This window comes from Ictalurus punctatus, chromosome 13, assembly GCF_001660625.3.
Source record: "Ictalurus punctatus breed USDA103 chromosome 13, Coco_2.0, whole genome shotgun sequence".
NCBI classification, from domain to species: Eukaryota; Metazoa; Chordata; class Actinopteri; order Siluriformes; family Ictaluridae; genus Ictalurus; species Ictalurus punctatus.
Window position 1 is genome coordinate 16,592,677 of NC_030428.2, and position 20,970 is coordinate 16,613,646.

Consider the following 20,970-nt stretch of genomic DNA (forward strand, 5'->3'; position numbering starts at 1 on the left):
AGAGTACATTTTTTTTTAAATTAATTATTTTTTTTTATGGGTTGGTTAGGTGTTCATAGAAGAGGTGGGTCTTTAACTGTTTTTTGAAGATGGTGAGAGATTCTGCAGTCCGGATTGAGGTTGGAAGTTCATTCCACCACTGAGGAACAGTTAGTTTGAAGGTTCTTGAAAGGGACCGTGAGCCACGCTGATTAGGTACTACTAAGCGTCGGTCGTTGATTGATCACTGATTGTGTGAGGGAACGTAAACCTTTAGGAGAGAGTTGAGGTAGGAGGGTGCTGTTCCAGACAAGGTCTTGTACGTGAGCATCAAGACCTTGAATTTTATGTGGGCGGCTACAGGAAGCCAGTGGAGGGAGATGAAGAGGGGTGTGACATGGGTTCTCTTGGGCTGGTTGAAGACGAGATTAACCCTGGGTCATTCTAAACCCCGGGAGTCCTGGGTCCTCTTGTTTCATGTTCCACACTGCTCCTACTTTAACAGTTACTTTAACTTTAACAAGGGCTAACAGTTAATCCTGAGTATTCATAAGCTGATGTTTCACACAGTACATTCCTAAACCCTGGGTTAACAATTAATGATATGAAGCAAGCGCTGAACAATTTCTTACTGGGTGTCTGTTGCTAAGCATCTAGCCGTAACATTCTAACACCGTCACCTGAGCAGGGTTTCATAACCCCGGGTAAAAAGCCGTGCTAACCCCACTTCTAAATTACAAATGTGAAACATTCCTCTACGCAGGGTTAAACGCGGGGTTTAGAATGACAATGTCCCAGGGTTATCACAGTGTGAAAAGCTCTGTTATTCTAAATGTTATCTGGGGACAAAAAAAAATCCAAACAATATTACAATAATAAAATTACGTTATCAGTTGTTCCTCTTCAGAATATTTCTAACAGTCTATGAAAGAAACTCAATAAATGTAATTTGCTTAAAACTTGTGAAACATTTATAGTAATATACCTAGTGATAAGTAGAAGTATGTGCTGCTAAAGGACAGCCTCATGGCTTTATAAATGGCAGAGTGTCCAGAACTAACACTGTAGTGTGTAAACTAGATCTCCTGGCTGTCTGATCCATATACAGTTTGCTGTCATCACATTACATGGATATGATGTTTGTGCTAGAAGGCATCTTAGACCTCCTCTTCATCTCTAAAGCAGAGGAGACATTTCAGTGTTGATGGCATCCAACACTCATACGGTCCTTTCCCCATGGGCCAGTAACAGAACCTTGTGTGTCTGTCTATCTCTGTCTGGGAGAATGGAACAGATATACAGGAGAAAATGACACTTGACACAATAGCCAAGAGGAACTCTGAATTGGAAATTTGACGGTTGTCTTGCTTTATTTTAGGATAATAAGTCTGGAGTTTTTCTCCTATACTGCTGCCTCTCTCCAGGCTGAACTGATTAGGTTGTGAGTCAGTGGAGCAGCATTTTTGGATCCTTATGCCACTGTGTGGCTACAAACAGCATTGCACTTTTGCTCAGGTGGCCAATTGTTTCTGTTATGCACACCATGCCAGAGGTGTTCTGAGTCATCACACATCATTCCTGAGAACAGGGAGGATGGGAACTCTGTAACTGTGTTTATCTGCGTTTGAAACACAGGCTAAATCTACACTGCAGTTATTTTTTGGCAGCCAAAGCTAATCTGTTTAAATGGTGCTATGTACATGCGCTGAGCCAGCTCATATTGTATCACCCTAATTTGTCATGCTGTGGTTTTCAGAGATTAGTTTTTTAGAAATGTCTTATTAAAGAGAGTTTTGCTTAATGCTTCAGGCTTATGCTTCAGGCATATTCCAGACTTACAGTATGAGATTCTCTTTATACAAGACCTTGATGCAACTCCTGAGGAAAACTTCATTTATATATTTTATATCATAGAACTCCCATCTAGAATATTCTTTTTTTTTTTTTTTTTAAATAAATGAATCCGATTTCTCCACATTATTTAAAGGTTGCAAAGTGCATCTTACTGTATCACACTTTCTGTGGTATTAACACATTCATTTGATAAACACCTATTACATGATAAAAGATTCTACCCAACTTGAATGTACGATCACTTAACATGCCGTATACTGTGTAAAGACACATGCACATACTCATAAGTTTTTTCTGTCACATTTGAATGCCTATATGTGGGATGATGATTAAGAGATGAAAAGTTATTTTGAGATTTAAAAAAAAAAAGCTCTAGCATTGACAAGCCGAGTCATTGTGTGCATGCCCATGTGTGTAATCCAGTGGAAAACTCAGCAGATGGCCAACTCGCATTTCCCTATGAGGGGTCAGAGTTGCCTTGGTGTGTTGCCATGTTCACAGGAGAAAGACTCAGGCACGCTTTTAGTGCTGGGAAGGTTGGGAGAGTGAAATTCAGTTCATACTACCTACTGAGGTTACTATATTTGTCAGCTTTTAGTCCAGATGACGTATAGTGGCAAACAGAACTAAAGTTAAGCAGTGGACACATTTTATCAGTGCCTAGGTGTATATTAAAATTCAAATGGTCATTAATTTTACATACCATGACCTTAGTGTTATAAGGTTCTGCCTGGGTGAATAGAACCATATATTAGGGGCAGTGGTGGCTCAGCAGTTAAGGCTCTGGGTTACTGATTGGAAGGTCGGGGGTTCAAGCCTTAGCATTGCCCCGCTGCCGCTGTTGGGCCCTTGAGCAAGGTCCTTAACCCTTTCTGCTCCAGGGGCGCCGTATCATATCTGACCCCAGCTTCCTAACATGCTGTGGTATGTGAAGAAAAGAATTTCACTGTAATGTATATGTGACAAATAAAGACTCATTATCATTATAATACTAAGGTTGCAAAGCATTCTTTCTTAATCTGGGGTCTTTTTAGTTTTATATGTATGAGCATGTTTGGAAACATTGCACATGTTGGACAACGCAGGGTTACTCACTTGAAGCTGAGGGATGCATTAAATTGAGGCTAAGATACACAGCGTATGTGTCAATATGAGGAAATTATTCATTCAACCAAAAATGTATTCATTTTTTAAAATTTATTTATTTTATATCTGATATTTCATTCATGCAAATTTGGTCTTAAATCTCATTTGAAGTGGCATTGCAAAAATTCTGAAATGTGTTAAACGTTTATACCTGGTGAATTTCGTAGTTTCTCAGTGATTCTTTAAGTGGTTAATGGTTCTAGCTTTCTAAGAGGTTCTAATTGGAAAATGAAATGGATCCTCTCAGTTGTATGGTACTACATAGAACATTTAGGGGTTCCTCCATAGGGACAAACTCATTACCCCTTTAGGTTGCTAGATGGAACACATTTTTTATTGTATGGTGTATCCAAGAACTGGCCTCATTCTCATTGTGAAGGACGAACAGTCTCCATCTCTGGAGGTCTGTAGGGTATCTGCATGTTAAATGAAGCATTTAATCTCCAAGCAAGCTGAAGCAAGGCAGCATGACCAATAACTCAGGAATGAGCTGTGCGGTGGGGAAGTGGCTTTAGCTAACCTGGAAGACTAAAAGATATGAATTGTTAAGAAAACCCTCATTATATTGTCAGCTGTGCAGGTTTTCAGAGGCTGCAAGATGTGGGTGTGTTTAATTTATGTCTTATTTTAGACTAGAATGTTATTACTTGTAATAAAATTCTGTAAATGTGCTCTGTGATAATGGTTAATTTGTATTCGCTTCTCTTTTCTCCTTGTTTTTCATATTCTCATTCCCTCTCCCTCCATCTATCCCTCTTTATTTTCTGTTGCCAGGCAGGTGCTGTGCATCCTTAGCTTCTTCAATGTATCTATTGTTCGAAGAGACGAATGACCCACCAAAGGAACATAGATGAAAAAGAAACATACATCCCACGGACTGATCTGTGGACATTTGTTGCTAGGGGTATTTTCATAAACCTGGAGGAGCGGCGAGCCTGTCGCTAGCTATGGGTGACATGGTCACCTAGACGCAATGGCTGTGTCTTAGGCCAAGTCTGGTTGTTCCTCTTCCTCAAGAATTTTTGGTGCTTTTCCTGCAACCCTGGCCCTGCTAGCCATGGCTGCTGTGAGGAAGTTGACTCGCACTGTGCGCCAGCAGGGCCTCCACCGCCTGGTTCTGGCTCTTATCCTCTTCTGCCTGCTTTCCATGGCCTATCTGGCCTACCATGTCAGTGGTGGCCCTAAGATCAAAGAAGCTCCTCCTTTGCCACTGGGGGAATGTGTGACCGCAGCTCCCATCACTGTTAGCCAGCGGGTTCCTCTGTTCCTGCCCTCTGAGCTGAGTCATCGGTGGCAGGCATCAAGGAAGCTAGACACTACACGCATTGAGCCTGTGGTGCTGCTGTTCATAGAGAGCATTTACTCCCAGCTGGGCCAAGAGATTGTAGCCATATTGGAGTCTAGCCGATTTAGGTACCACACTGAAATTTCTCCGGGTAAAGGTGACATGCCTGCATTGGCCTGGCGGGGCAAAGGCCGCTACACTTTAATCATCTATGAAAATCTGCTCAAGTACGTCAACCTGGACTCCTGGAATCGGCAGCTGTTGGATAAGTACTGCCAAGACTATGGCGTGGGCATCATTGGTTTCTATCGTGCCAATGAAAACTCTCCATCTAGCGCCCAGCTCAGAGGATTCCCACTTTTCCTGCGCTCCAACCTTCCGCTCTGGGACTATCGTATCAACCCGGCTGCTCCACTACTCTACATCACCCGACCCAGTGAACTAGAACCCGGCCCACTCCCTGCTGATAACTGGACCACCTTCCTGTCGAACCACAGCACCTATGAGCCTGTACTGCTGGCCAGCCCCAGGCCTACTGAGTTGTCAACACATTCCATTCTTCAGAAGGTGCTGTTAGCTACTGTAATACAAGACCTGGGTCTTCATGACGGGATCCAGCGTGTGCTCTTCGGTGCAAGTCTGTCCTTCTGGCTGCACAAACTGCTGTTTGTGGATGCAGTTGGCTATTTGACAGGCAGGAGGCTTAGCCTATCATTGGACAGATTCCTGCTTGTAGATGTGGATGACATCTTTGTTGGGAAGGAAGGGACACGCATGAAGGTGGCTGATGTGGAGGTGAGAATAAATGACCTTACTCTTGAATGTATCTACTCTGTACTGTGCTCTTAAGTGGTACAATGGTCTTATCAAAGGCCTGGTAGTCTGAGACAGCATAATTATTGGCCCTGCTTTCTCGGTGAGAGGGGTGGCATTCCTCTGACCTTGATCAATCCGAACAACGCTAACCTCTCAGACATCTGTTAGCTCAGGTATACAGAATGGAGCAGTTAGCATTGTCCTCCAAGCTGATTCAACTGGTTATGATGTGGCATGAGCTACAGTTTGAAAGTTGTAGTGTTTTGACCCTTCACCCTCCTAGATTGGTAGCTGTCATGAGCCCAGAAGCAAGTGTGTGTGAATAGACAATTACTAAATTGAGAGGAAAATATAAATAGATTGTGACCTATTTAGCACATCTAACTAGGTCATATGCAATAAGAAATATCTACAGTGTAGTTTCACAAATGTTTTAATCTCATTTGTTGAACTTTATCTTCCATGACTGAACGGCTACAGTTATCATGATGAATACATTACCTAATCAATTAATATGGATTGGACAGATGCATTCTAAATGTGATGATTATTAGTGCAGTTGATTTTCTGGATCTCACAAGAGGCCCACAGGAGCCTACCAAATGGGTAATGAGGCCAGTTTCTGTTTTAATATAACTAGATAATTTCTCACCCTCACCATGAATGCTGCTGTGCCTGAGGGCTTGTGTCTCATTTTCATGTTTTCTCCTTTCTTTCTTCCCTAGTCCTCAAATTTTAGCACTCTAATCTGCACTCCTCCTTCTCCTTTATTCCATCTACTGCATTTTGCATCTTCCATGTACACCTTCTCAAATACATTTCCTGATGAGTGTTGTATCAAATGTTATAACAGAAGCTCCCTTTCAGCAAGTGTCACATTCAATTTGTCAGTGTGAGATAACGACAGGTTTTTTTTAGGCTCTGCTTCACACCCAGACCAAACTCCGTGCTCTGGTCCCCAATTTCACATTTAACCTGGGCTTCTCGGGAAAGTTCTTCCATACAGGTACATCATATATATTAATGTTAACAGAAGTGGTTAACAACAATAATATAGTGGATTAGGATTATTTTTGTCTTCCATTTTTTAGTTTGTTTATAATGCCATAATATTTTAATTTAGTTATGTACATATATAATGTACAGGTACGGATGAAGAGGATGAAGGTGACGACACCTTGCTCAGACACAGACAGGAATTCTGGTGGTTTCCTCACATGTGGAGCCACATGCAGCCACACCTTTTTCATAACGTCAGCGTGCTTGCAGATCAGATGAGACTCAACAAGCAGTTCGCTCAGGTCAGCACCAACCACATACTGTACACCCACACCATCATTTCCCAAACTCATGATATATATACTCTTGAACTCAGACGCATAAATATTAGTCTGCAGATAAAATAATGTTTTATGATGAATAAAATGATGAATGAAAGACAGTACAGTTATCAGCATTATGCAAACAAGATCATACTGCTCTCCCCTTCTGCTAGCTTTCTTTCTGACTTCAACATTTGCGTGTCTGTGCTTTTCTGCCTGTAGGAACACGGCATCCCCACTGACATGGGCTATGCTGTGGCCCCTCACCACTCAGGTGTTTATCCAGTACACAGCCAACTGTATCAGGCCTGGAAGAGTGTGTGGGGCATTTCAGTGACTAGTACAGAGGAGTATCCTCACCTCAGACCTGCCCGCTTCCGCAGGGGCTTCATTCACAGTGGCATAAAGGTTTCACACAAGACAAGAAACACTTTAAATATCATCTGAAGATAAATGCATTATTGACAAACAAGCCATTTATCTGCTATTACGTTTACACACAAATTAGTTAACAATTAATATTAATTAAGCACTTATTTTCAGTGCCCTACACTAATATTGGCACCCTTTGTAAATATGTGCAAAAAAGGCTGTGAAAAATTGGCTTTATTATTTATCAAACAAATGCATAGAAAACAGGTTTACCCAAAATAAAAATAAAAACCCTTTTAGTCAATACTTTGTGCTACCTCCCTTGGCCAAGATAACAGCTCTGAGTCTTCTCCTATAATGCCTGATGACGTTGGAGAACACATGGTAAGGGATCTGAGATCATTCCTCCATACAGAATCTCTCCAGATATTTCAGATTTCGAGGTCGACGCTGATGGACTCTCCTCTTCAGTTCACCCCACAGGTTTTCTATGGGTTTTCAAGTCAGGGGACTGGGATGGCCATGGCAGGACCTTGATTTTGTGTTCAGTAAACCATTTTTGTGTTGATTTTGATGTATGATTTGGATCATTGTCCTGCTGGAAGATCCAACCATGGCCCATTTTAAGCTTTCTGGCAGAGGTAGTCAGGTTTTCATTTAATATCTGTTGATATTTGATAGAGACCATTATGCCATGTATCCTAACAAAAATGTCCAGGTCCTCTGGCAGAAAAACAGCTCCAAAACATTAAACCACCCCCATATTTAACCGTGGGCATGAGGTACTTTTCCATATGGCTATCTCTCTGTGTGTGCCAAAACCACCTCTGGTGTTTATTGCCAAAAAGCTCAATTTTGGTTTCATCTGACCATAGAACCTGATCCCATAATTTTTTTGTTGCCAAAATCTCTTCACTAAACAGTTAATGCACCCAATATAATCAAACAAACAAATAAATAAATAACCCTTATTTGTGCTAGCAAGACAATATGTTTTTCATGAAGACTACATATCACTTCTCTTACTACTGACTTACTACTCTTACCGAGGCCCCCACCCACACCAATCATATTCCTTTATATTTGCAAGAATGAAATGAATCAGTGTTTGATTATCTTGGATGGTGGGGGGGGGGGGGGGGGGGGGGATTAAAAACAAAAAACAACTTAAGAAATGCATACCTAAGCAATTCAATCAATCAATTCAATAAAGCAATGAATAAATAAAATATGTATTATCAATTAAGGTAAAGAAAAAATATTAAGAAGTTGTTAAATTATAAGTGAAAATAGTAGTAGTAGTAGTAGTAATAATAATAATTATAATAATAATAATAGTTATATTATAAGAATAATTACATTTGTCTACTTTTAGTTCTTTACAACTAAAATGGGTTGTTCCTTTTTTTTCTTTCTTTTTTTTAAACATTTTAACTTCTTCTCAGGGAATACAGCCCAAGATTGTAACAAACTGCTTACTGTAGCACTAAAATACTTAGCTGTTAACCTTAGCTAACATAAGTTAGACTTGACGGGGGGAAATGAGTTAGTTGCAGTATATATAGTCAAGTTGAATTAGTTCCTGCATCACTTCAGTTGGTTCTAATGCTGACAACAGCCCAAAATATTTCCTTTTTACGTGAAAAATGACCTCTGAGCTAATTAGCATGATGAAAGGTTTGATCGCCAGAAAATAATTTTTTCACTGGTTCTGAGCTATAGTTCTCAAAAGAACTGTAGGTAATCGACGGGTCGACAACTTGAGCTTGCACTTTACCTTCTGTGGTGATTTCTGAGCATTTACACAGATAGAAGACAAGTTGGTCTTTATATCTGCCAAATTTCATGTGGCTGGGAATAATATTTTTAGCCATCCTAAACATGGCTTCCCATATAAGACGTTTTATAATTAAAAAATATATCTTTCAGGGGAGTGAAAAATTGTGGTGACAAAGTGTTCAGCCAAAATACTTCACAGATTTTGGGTTTAGGTCACAAGCAACAACAACAACAAAAAGAATGAGCACAAACTGAGACATGTAGCAACAGCCCTATCTGAATTGGCATGGAATGACTCAGGCTACATTTTGTTTTTGTCAGGTTCTCCCACGGCAGACATGTGGGCTCTTCACACACACTATCTTCTATAAGGATTACCCAGGAGGCCCTCAGGAACTGGACAAAAGCATACGGGGTGGAGAGTTGTTCCTTACTGTGCTTCTCAATCCGGTCAGCCTCACTCACACACTCACACACACACATACTCACTCACACACACACACACACACACACACACACAAATGAATTACTATAAATAAGTGTCATCAAGCCTGTTGTAGGCTTTACTCCTCCCTCTCCTGTTCTCAGGTCAGTATTTTCATGACCCATCTGTCTAACTATGGTAACGATCGCCTCGGTCTGTATACTTTTGAGTCTCTGGTAAAGTTTGTGCAGTGCTGGACTCGCCTGCGCTTACAGACTCTGCCACCGGTACGCCTGGCTGAGAAATACTTCCACATCTTCCCTGATGAGAGAGACCCCCTGTGGCAGGTTTGTGCTATTACACTTCCACCCCTTAACCTTGAAAGTATCAGAACCTCTGTCATGCTCTGTGTTTGTGAACGGTATGCTTTATTCTCAGAACAGTTACTTTTAAAGAATGAACCATATTTGAGTGATGTGCTAGTTGCTGGCTGTGTTTAGACTCTTATGAGACTTTTTGCCCAACAGAATCCTTGTCATGATAAGAGGCATAAAGACATCTGGTCAAAAGAGAAGACCTGTGATAGGCTGCCCAAGTTTCTGGTTATTGGGCCTCAGAAAACAGGTAATAGTCATCATAACAATGTCTAATCTAAATGTCTATTTTATTATTTTGTTTAGTGGTGTTATGTACGTTAATGAAATATGTTTACATATGTGTGGGAAATAAGTATATCAATATTATATTAATCACAATATCAATATTATATATTATGTTGCCCAGCCCTAATATGCATTCATAAGTATAAGTACAGTGGAGGAAATAAGTATTGAACGTGTCAACATTTTTTTCAGTAAATATATTTCCAATGAGGTTATTCACATTAAATTTTCACCAGACATCAGTATTAACTCAAGGAATCGACACATGTAATGAAATCCAAACATTAAATCCATAAATGAAGTTATGTGTGATAAAGTGGAATGACACAGGAAAAAATTATTGAACACGCTAACTGAAATGTATTTAATACTTAGTGGGGAAGCGTTTGTTTGTAATGACCGCTTCAAGACGCTTCCTGTGTGAAGAAATTAATCGGCCGCAGTATTCAGGTGTGATTTTGTCCCATTCCTCTAAACATATTGTCTTTAAATCTTATTCAATTGGATTCAAGTCAGGTGATTGACTGGGTCATTCTAACACCTTGATTTTTTTTTCTCTGAAACCAATTGAGAGTTTCCTTTGCTGTATGCTTTGGTTCATTATCCTGCTGGAAGGTCCGCCCATGGCTGATCTTCATCATCCTGGTGGATGGCAGCAGATTCTTCTCAAGAATCTCCCGGTAAAGGGCTTCATTCATCGTTCCTTCAATTATATGAAGTCTGCCAGTACCATGCGATGAACAACATCCCCACACCATGATGCTTCCTCCTCCACACTTCACTGTTGGTGTAGTGTTTTAAGGGTGATGTGCAGTGCCTTTTCTTCTCCAAACATGGTGTGTAGTATCACAGCCGAAAAGTTGAATTTTGCTTTGTCTGACCAGACTACTCTCTCCCAGTATTTCATAGACTTGTCCAAATGAGTTGTAGCAAACTTTAAATGAGCTTCGACATGCCTTTCATCGCCTATTGTTTTCTCTGTGACGATGGTACCTGCTGCCTCCAAGTGTTTCTGGAGCTCTTTCCGAGTGGTCCTTGGCTCTTGGGCTACTCTTCTGACTATTCTTCTGACTCCCTGGTCAGAAATCTTGCAAGGAGCTCCTGTGCGTGGCCGGTTATTGAAGAAGTGATATTGCTTCCACTTGTGGATTATGGCCCTAATGGTGCCTACAGGAGGATTCAGAAGTTTTGAAATATGTCTGTATCTGATTCCATCAATATGTTTCACAACAATAAGGTTGCGAAGATCTTGAGAGAGCTCTTTGCCTTTACCCATTATGAGATATTTCTTGTGTGACACCATGGTAACGAAAAGCCTTTTTATAGACCATCAATTTACCAACCCAGCTGCTAATTATTTGCAGATATAGGGGGTATAATTACTTACGGATGTCAGCTGGTTCCTTGCCTTACCTTGACTTGGAGAACTGCTTTTTCTTAGTGTGTTCAATACTTTGTTCCTGTGTCATTCCGCTTTATTACACATAACTTTATTTATGGACATTAATGTTGTGAATTCTTTATATTTGCTGATTTATTGAGTTAATACTGATGTCTGGTGAAAATTTCATGTGAATAACCTCATTGGAAATATATTTACTGAAAAAAATGTTGACACGTTCAATACTTATTTCCTCCACTGTACTTACACTTATGAATGCTTTTTAGGGCTGGGCAACATGATATATAATATTGATATTGTGATCATTTATGTCACATAATTTTTATTATCATTATTTTTTTAGAAAATCTGTATATCATGAAAGATATTGTGCAACATGTTCGTCACATTGCCCACCCACCGAAATTCATGTATATGAATTTTTCCTTCTTGTAAACTCTCCCTTCGTCAACAGGGTCAACTGCTCTGCACGCGTTTCTTTCCCTCCATCCTGCCATCACTGCCAGTTCATTCAGCCCTGTTACATTTGAGGAGGTGCAGTTCTTTAGTGGATCAAACTACCTGCGTGGAATCGATTGGTAACCACAGACTCACTTCCACCATTTCCAATGTTTCTGTAGTTCATTACTCTGAGATCCACCACTGAGTGGGCAGTGGTGGTTTGGCGGTTAAGGCTCTGGGTTACTGATCAGAAGGTTGGGGGTTCAAACCCCAGCACTGCCAAGCTGCCACTGTTGGGCCCTTGAGCAAGGCCCTTAACCATCTCTGCTCCAGGGGTGCTGTATCATGGCTGCACTCTGACCCCAGCTTCCTGACATGCTGGGGTATGCGAAGAAAAGAATTTCACTGTGTATATGTGATCAATAAAGACTCATTATTAAAATGAGAACACGGATAAAATGTGTTGGATATAATAGTAGGGTCCTGGGAAAATTGTATTATTAAGACACTGACAGCATTCTTTAAGCATATTTTGTCATTAGCTAACATTGCACAGAAACGGTTATTGTTTTCATACAATCCTTGAAAATTCCTTTGGTCATATTATACAGGTTATACAGAGATGATCAAACAAGGTTGGATCAATGAAAAGTGTGGACATGATAAGGGACCTATGAAATCTAACACACTAAATGTCTTGTGTCTATAAGATACGTCTTTACCTTCTTCATTATGTCCTAAGCATATGCAGACTTTTATATGTGATGCGCTTGTTTCTTTTTTTTTTCTTTTTTTTGATGAAGCAAATTGAATTTAGAATTTTTCTTTCACAGTTTCAGTGATTTAGTCATAAAATGGTTATGTACTTGATATTAATATTAAGGGTGTTTGCAGATAACATGACTTTCTGTGACTGACAGCTGTCATGTAAAAAAATCTAGAAAATGTCCTGCAAAAATCATGAAACGCTTTCTTAAAAGCAGTGAGAACCATGAACTTGATTTCGGCCTTATTTCTGCCTTACACACTGTGCCCTTTAAAAAGTCTGATTGCTCTGCTGGCTTGTGGAATAATTTAAGTGTCTTTTTCTGCATCAGGTACATGGACTTTTTCCCAGTGCCCTCTAATGTGAGCACAGACTTTCTATTTGAGAAGAGTGCTAATTACTATGACACCGAGTCTGTCCCAAAGAGAGCCGCAGCACTGCTTCCCAGAGCCAAAATCATAACCATCCTCATCAACCCAGCTGATAGAGCGTATTCCTGGTACCAGGTGTGTGTGTCTGTGTGTGTATGTGCAAGTCTGTACAGCTGTTCTGCATCGACACCTGCCGTCTTTGTTTTGTAATCACTAACTCTCTCGTTCTTCTGCTCTGTGACACATGCAAACACTCGTGTCTGTGCAGCATCAGAGGGCTCACCAGGATCCTGTGGCTCTGAACTATACATTCCAGCAGGTGATCTCTGCAGGTTCCTCCTCTCCTGCAGCACTGCTCACTCTGCACCGCCGCTGCCTGCAGCCGGGATACTACAGCAGCCATTTAGAACGCTGGCTCCATTACTACCAGCCCAGTCAGGTATACACACACACACACGCACACACACATACATACCAACACACATGATGCACAAGGATTCACAAAGATCATCTGTGAACATTTCTGATAAAAAAAAAGGAAATATATTTTCGTGCTTACGTGCTCGTGCTTCGGATACTACGGCGAATTGATCCTTTACAGCTCGTGCTTTGGATACTACGGTGAATGATCCTTTACAGGCAATTTGCAAACATTCACCAAAATATAAAGTGCGATACTTACGTCTTCTGGATACGAAGCTGGATCACGAACAGCTGGTATTGATCCATGCTTGAGAATCAACTTTTCAGCGAATCCTCATTTATATTGACCCTCGTTCACAAAGCAGTTTGGTGTAACATGATTTGAACAAACATACACAAATTTAGCTTTTTGGGGGCACATTTTCTTGAAAAATAAAACTTCTCCACAGCATCTTCAGTGGCTCTTATGCCAGGAGTACATGAAGACTCTTATGTTCATTCTTACAGCCAACAACAGAGCACTTACAACGCTTACAAAGCTGAGGCATTCTTATCACTGTAGCTGCTCCAGTGCGGAAAACATCGCGGACTGTGTGGGAGGATCTATGCTAATAGGGCAGAGTCCGTCACCAGTCATGGGCGGGGCCTGTTCCAATGTGACATCACATTGAATAGAAAACACGAACGACTGATTTTGAGACTCTGTTTATGATTTATGGGGAATATAAAAATAGGAGTGGGTGGATTTTTACCGTTACAGGGTTATTGTGTGCACACACCGCCGACACACTTTTATGTTCAAACACCATGTAAAAGTACATTTTGCATAATAGGTCTCCTTTAAGAAAGTTTCATGAGGGATTCAAATAAAATTGGGTCATACTGAATTTTTTTTTTTTTTAGGCAAGCTACAGAAATCTTAACGGTGTGTTAATCCACACACACAACAGAAAACCGATTTTTCCTACATAATGGATCTGGCTAGTTTCTTCATTTCACGTTCCTGTTTATATTTTCTGGACTGAAATTTAGGTCCGCTCTCAGACGAAACAGAGTTGCTCAGCTCTGCCTGTTTTTCTTAAAAGTCAACTCACCAAGCACACATTCATTTTATAAAGTTATTTGGAGAAAGGGGAAGGCTTGTCAATGAGCAAATTTACATGTACACACTAATTTTATAGCTGCAGTTTGATAATCAATTGATTAGCTAGTTTATATTAGTAATCTAAACTAGTAGTGAAGCAGTATTTATTTTGCTGTTCCCCATAGTGATCTGAGAGCGTTGCTCCTTTATTTTTAACATTAAGTAGCTTGTAGTTAGTTAAACTATTTCACAGAGTAGACACTAATAATATATTGTGTATACATTTAAACACTATATACAGTGTAACATTGTATATTTCTAATCTAGCTGACTAAAGCATATTTGACTTAAGGTTCCTACCTGCTAAAAAAGTCACTCTCAATATTTATTATCTACAGTATATCATAAAAAACAAACCCAATTCATTATTTGAGTTTTTATCATACCAAATCACTCCTATTTCTATGTTCTACTTGTGTCTGTTTTGAGCTTTTTCTCTTTCTGGATGTTTCCACACATACACGTGTAGAAAAATGAAATATATCAGATTAATGGTACGTATGTGTGGAATAACTTATTTATCCATGTGTATTATCCAATTTCTTAAAATTCTTACATGAATTAATTATTTGATGAAATTTCTTGAAATACGAGTACAGCTTTAAGATGATTTACGGTATTGTCGTACTGTTTACATGGCCGTTTGAAATAATGTGTCTTGATTGGACTATTAGTGTGCATGTAGCTTGGGATTTGTCTCACAGGCAGGTAGAAGACGGCAAACTGCTCCTTCAGTTTTATGGCCTCCCGAAACAGCTACTGAACCGTTATAGTGAAGGTTGGTTTGTGTGACTTGTCTTTTGCTGGTCTGTTCGTAGCTTTTGATTGTTGATGGACTCCAGCTGCGGTCCAAGCCTGTGCAGGTGATGGAGAGCGTGCAGAAGTTTCTGGGTGTTACACCCTTCTTTAACTATACTCAGGCACTCACGTAAGAACAGCCATTACTATTAGTCCTACTGACGAGTGAATCTTTTCACTTTCATTACACTTTGAACTCTCTATGTTCTTAGGCATCTTCTAAACCTATTTTATTGTGTGTGTGTGTGTGTGTGTAGGTTTGATGAGAGTAAAGGCTTCTGGTGTCAGAGGCTGGATGCAGGCCGAACACGCTGCCTGGGCAAGAGCAAAGGCAGGAAATATCACGATATGACCCCAGAGGTAATTTTCATTTATCCTGCATAAATGCTTTATATCCGCCTCAAGATCAGGAAGCTTTTAAGAAGACATTAATTTGGAATATGACTGTTTTATTACACTAACTCATTTATTCATTCTTTGAAAAGGTCTGAGAGCAGAAGTGCATTAATCAGGTCATAAGCAAATGAGACCGCCTAAGAACTGAAAGATTTGAGGGTCATGTAATAAAGTTTTAATTACACTGCTAATTTATCAAGTAGACTAACGACTCTTCATAAACTTGATTAAAAAAAAAGAAAGAAAGAAAAAGCAAGAATGTGTTACTCGTAACCGTATTTGTTCATTATTAAAATCTTGCAGCTTTAAACACAGGACTCGTACAGCAGGCAGCTACACTCAAAGTAGAACAGGAACCTGGTACAATGCAGGACACTCACATCTCCATCTATTTATATCAAGATTTATTGCACACACCTTATGCCACCTTTATCCCAAAATACACTGTGCTAGAGAATCAACGTGTTTCAGCGTTGCTGTTGACCTTTTCTTCTTAATGTACTTGTGTTTGTGTTTAGTCGCGAGCCTTTCTGTCGGAGCATTACAGAGAGCAGAATGTGGAGCTGTTGAGGCTGCTGAAGCGCTTGGGACAGCCTCTGCCCAGTTGGCTCCGGGACGATCTCCACAACGCCAGCTGGAGCTGACACCAAGAAACACGATGAGGAGTTGAAGCCCATATCGAACCACGCTCCACCCCGGGGCACACAGGGTCGTGCCATTGCAGGACAGAGGACATTCGATTCTCCCTGTGTCCCAACACACACACTGCAGGTCCAACCAGGACAAGTGGACGCCTGCCGTGTGTGTTAGAGCTCGAACCCGGCTTAGAAGGGAGCTGAGAATCAGAGTTTGTACACTTTGAGGAGGACTGTACACCTATTTAATTGCCAAGATAAGGACATAAGAGCTAGTTAGTTGCATTTTGGATAACTGACAGAGAAGCTCATTCATTTGCATTGTGGGAAATGGTGTTTCACAATGAATCCTTCGGCTAATGAGTTGAATGCGCAGGGTCTCAGAAAGGTCAGAAACACTTAGCGAAGTGGTTGCGAAGAAATTCAGGCTGGTCATAGTGAGCTTTTTAAATTCTGCCAAGCAGAGAAGTATTCGAGTGTGTGTCACCCAAGATATCAGACATTTGCTGATGTTTAAAATTGTCTCAATTTGTAAATGTCAGAAATAGATTCTGGCTTTTTCACAACCAGCTTCATACCACTGAACTAAAACATTCCAGGGCCAGAGTATATATGGCCACTGCACTTTTCAATATGGTTTATATATTAGATTTTCAAAAGAAATGAAGTAGGAATGTTTGAACTATAAACCGAGTTGAGTTTTGGGATCAGTGACTGGCTGGCATGTTTCCCAGTCTGATCGGTCACACTACCATCTCACTCACATGAACGTGTTTGAAGAATGTCAAAACCGTGCTGATGACCAGATATGGTTTTGTTCCAGTGTTTAATGTAATGAGGTCAGCAGTGTTTCCGACATAACTTGCCATCTCTAACCGTGCCAAACTAAACTGCTGGTGCTCAAAATGAGGTAACCTTGCCAAAAAACCCCCAGATGTGTTGTGTCTGAGACTTGCCAATGAGAGTCAGGCTGTGTGTATGTGTATGACTGTGTTTGTGCATATAAGTGACAGTTAGTTGCAGTAGCTGTACTGTACATCAACACTAATATATTCTGTTGTCTTTGGTCAACTTGAAATCAGGTAAAAATGCATATCTGCAAATAAATGCACAGGACAAAGGCGCTCGGGTGTGTCCACTTCCAGTTTCTCCTGTTGTGTGTGTTTAGTGGTGTGAGTGAAAGGAGACGGAATGCGTTATCGGTCTTGTAGCTTGCTTTATCAGATAGTAGGAGGAGTGCAGAGACGAAACAGTTTGATTAATTGCTTGCCGAAACGAGAGACTCGGCCTCCATTTCAGGGCTCTGGGGTCTAGGCAGCAAGAACGGCCCTTAAATAAGTCTGCTCCATTCCTTTGGGAGCCCCAGACAGTACACTGTGTGCTGACAGGTAGACGGAGGAAATGTGTGTGTGAGTGAGAGAGAAAAGAGAGCGAGAGAGAGAGCGCGAGCGAATATGAATGAGTGGGACAGCAACAATCTCTATACAGAACATCTTTTTGGGCAGAGAAAATGCGTCCCACTGCCGCATAATTAAGAATAATTTCTTCAGAAAGTACATTAATTGATTTATATATGCCAATATTTTAGTTCCTTAATTTTCATAAACATTCTCATTATTGGAAAACACTTGGCAGGAAATACTGCAGATTTATTCACTGAACAAAACCCCAGTGAAGATCTTCGAGCAATCAGACAAGCATTCAATGGTTGTCAGGTCATGGTTTTATTAAATGTATGATCATGCAAAATCCAGCATTCATATACGTAGCCCAATAGTATACCATTACAATGCAATAGATTTACTCAGAATGAGGGGAGCATACAAAGCTGAGTTGTTGTTTCCTTTTTTTTGTTACTTTTTTCATTTTTAAATATGGTACATCACCTAGTCATCATTTCCAGATGGAGGGATTTTCATGTCAAGAGATGCAACAAGAACAATTTTTTTCCTATTTTTTTTTTTAATCACACGGCAGAGAAAATATTCACCAAGAAAAGAGAACATGCATAATCATCATATTAATTAAGCTGCATATTTGGACTTGCCTTGGATTGGATTGGATAGGAGAGGAAAGCCAGAAGGTGCTGGCTCAGGGTTTTGTTCCCAGCTTTAGGAGGAGGGACCTCTGTTCTAGAAATCTATCTAGCCTATCTATCAGTTAATGTGTCCTCATTTGTTTAGTTTTTTTGATCCATTTTCTTTTCAGTTCTACAAAGTTAAAGTAACTGACAACATACAGAAAAAATAACCTCGCAACTGTTTTTTTTTTTTTTTAAAAAAAACAAAAATCATAATAATAACAATAAAAATAAAAAACTGACTTGCCCAAGCATGGAGGCAATTCTCCCAAAAACAAAGACAAAACAAGCATCACTAAGAGGGCTTTGTGATGAAGGTGACACACACATACACACTCACACGTGCAGAGTTACAGTGCCGATATGTACCAAGGCCCTACACATGTATATACACAGACTGCCAAATCTTTCATCATAGAAAATACACGATCAGCAGGTGGGCTCATGGGATGGATTTGTTTCAGAAAACTTTACAACACACGGCTGTTTCAGAACGTCTTACTCAGATCTAGTGCATGAACTGGAGTGTGGTGAAAAGGAAACGCATTTTTAAAATAACGCCTGTCACCAAGATCAGAACAGGCCAATTGTGCTGCGATGGTTTCTAACAGCCAGTGCCTTAAACCCTGTATTTGTACTATATATATATACATTGGACTCCAAGGAAATGCTGGAGGGATTAATAGGTATGTTATGTGTGTGCAACACAGCTTTGAGAAGTGAGTGAACAAACTGGCGTGAACCACAAGTACAACAGAGTTGTGCAAGACAGAGTGATGACACATGACCATGAGGAGATCCGCCACAAACATCAAAGAAGGGTGTGATTGTGTGCATGTTCTGGACAGGAGTTGTATCCGCAACCACATATGCACTCCCATTAACCTATGGACGTCCTTCAAGTGCCATTTTGACACAAATAGGCTAGTTCTCTCTCTGCACACTAAAATTCCAATCATATTTCCATAAGGTAGGCAGTGTGTGACTGCTATGCTGTGCTGTTGGAATGGGGTTTCGATCAGCATGTGTATGTGTGTGTTCCCCTTTTGCACCTGGCTGTGTACAGTATGAACTAGGGTCTCTGTTCCAATGATTAAAGTGAAATTTTATACAGCGACTCTACGTCTAGCATTTAGTGCCGTTTCTATAGCACTATCTCTGTTCACACGGGCTCTCAAACACTCCTCAATATGCACACAGTTAGAGGCGGAGCAGTCCTACCTACAGTAATATAATCAGTGGTGTGTTTAATCACATGTCCATACAAACACATGCACATAAACACACATTAAACAGAGTCTAATCATTTGCTGCACCTTGACGGTGAACCTTATTTCACTTGATCTCATTTAAATATAGATTTGCAAATATATCTTTACAAGTGTATTATGTTAAAAAGGTTTTAAAACTAACCATAAAAATGAATTGCTCAACACAAAATACTTTCTGATTATCAAAGACGGGAAAAAAAAAGTTCCACATAAACACAATAACACAGAATACTAAAAACCCAGAACCACACAAACCTTCCCACAGACCTTAGTTTAAAAACACAAACAAAACAAAATATTATAAACCCCAAAAAAACCAAACAAACAAAAAAAAAACGACAACAAAAAAAACAACAACCAAGAAACACTCCTTTAATTGCCTAAAGACTACACTTTGGTGCTTCTTGATATGAAGTACGCCTATAATCTCCAGAATTTTAGGACATTCTTGATTAGTGGACATTGTTTACTTAATTTTCTAAATAATTTGTATCCAAATTCTACAAAGTGTACGAGCTGGAGGATTTACATTACACCTATTTAAACTTCAGCCATTCAAGGCAAAGATTTCTATCTTGTGTATCGAACCCTCCCCTTTACACCCCAGTTGCATTTTACTTACATATCAATGCTTTACAAACTCCGTTGTAGCTTCTAGCAATTTCTTTTTTTACAATATACAGTATAGTTATGAACTCATAGATCAGTACTTACAAACACCTTCTGGACATCTTTAATGGGCAAAAAAAGATGATTCCATGGGAAAAGACTAGACAGCGCCCCCGTGTGGGCATCATATGCATGCACCGTCCCGTGGGCGGGGCCACAGCCGCAGCCGGATCCCAGTGGTCAAAGATTGGACAGGTAAGGTGGTGTTGACAGTTGGACTGGATGTTATCGGATTTCTTCAATAGCGTGTCTGTAACTTGCTGTCGTCCATCCGGCCTCTACATGCCCATCCGGCTACAAGGAACAAACACTCCCATCATTAGGAATCCAGGCAACCTGCAACACAACAACAGAGTTCATAAAGCTACGGAAGGACGTGCATTTGACTGTGTGGAATGTGATGTGTGGTATGAGTGTGCGTGCCTTTGCCCTGCATGCTTCACTGTAAGGGTGCAGCTGGTGCTCCTGAGCAGTGGAAGTGCACATTGAGCCACTTGGCATCACGGCGGTGCCACACGCGCGTCTCCTCAGACTGGCAGGTGCGCGGGCGACCCTGACTGTCGATGTACTGCGTCAGGCGGATGTAGGCGATACATGCTGCATCCTCTCCAATCAGGTGCACATGGGGGTTCAGGATAGTGGTGTGCACTGGCTTATTGTTCTTACTCAACACTAGATCAGGCACAGCCATTTTCACACATTAGGCAATGAAAATGAGGACAAAAGTGGAATTTATTCGTTTACATAACTGCTAACTTAAAAAAAACAAAACAAAAAAAACAACTATTATCTAAGAATTAAGAAATATTATTACTTACAGTTCTCAAAGTAAAACTTGTGGAAATCCATCCCTTCCACCAGGTTACCCAGAGCTTCCGGCTCAAACGAAGTCAACCCAGGGTCACAGATTCTCCTAAAAGACATTTAAACATTTT

General features: G+C 40.4%; 2 protein-coding genes across 16 annotated transcripts in view; one reads left to right on the plus strand and one right to left on the minus strand.

Moving 5' to 3' along the window:
* The window catches only part of ndst2b (N-deacetylase/N-sulfotransferase (heparan glucosaminyl) 2b), a 63,423-nt gene extending 45,118 nt beyond the window's left edge, over positions 1-18,305 (plus strand). Inside the window, exons 3-15 of the mRNA XM_017483405.3 lie at positions 3,754-5,059; positions 5,999-6,086; positions 6,227-6,381; positions 6,625-6,810; positions 8,875-9,003; positions 9,142-9,324; positions 9,505-9,601; positions 11,496-11,619; positions 12,580-12,754; positions 12,888-13,058; positions 15,005-15,114; positions 15,242-15,344; positions 15,899-18,305. Coding sequence (XP_017338894.1) covers positions 4,037-5,059; positions 5,999-6,086; positions 6,227-6,381; positions 6,625-6,810; positions 8,875-9,003; positions 9,142-9,324; positions 9,505-9,601; positions 11,496-11,619; positions 12,580-12,754; positions 12,888-13,058; positions 15,005-15,114; positions 15,242-15,344; positions 15,899-16,024 — 2,670 coding nt within the window. The 5' untranslated portion in view covers positions 3,754-4,036 and the 3' untranslated portion in view covers positions 16,025-18,305. The remainder of the gene's footprint in view (positions 1-3,753; positions 5,060-5,998; positions 6,087-6,226; positions 6,382-6,624; positions 6,811-8,874; positions 9,004-9,141; positions 9,325-9,504; positions 9,602-11,495; positions 11,620-12,579; positions 12,755-12,887; positions 13,059-15,004; positions 15,115-15,241; positions 15,345-15,898) is intronic.
* camk2g1 (calcium/calmodulin-dependent protein kinase (CaM kinase) II gamma 1) overlaps positions 17,716-20,970 on the minus strand; it is a 79,430-nt gene continuing 76,175 nt past the window's right edge. For all 15 annotated transcript variants that reach the window (XM_017483413.3, XM_047159303.2, XM_017483410.3 and 12 more), the window contains 3 exons: positions 20,854-20,948; positions 20,459-20,707; positions 17,716-20,371 (listed from right to left, as the gene is read on the minus strand). In XM_017483413.3, the coding sequence (XP_017338902.1) occupies positions 20,475-20,707; positions 20,854-20,948 (328 nt within the window). In that variant the 3' untranslated portion in view covers positions 17,716-20,371; positions 20,459-20,474. The remainder of the gene's footprint in view (positions 20,372-20,458; positions 20,708-20,853; positions 20,949-20,970) is intronic.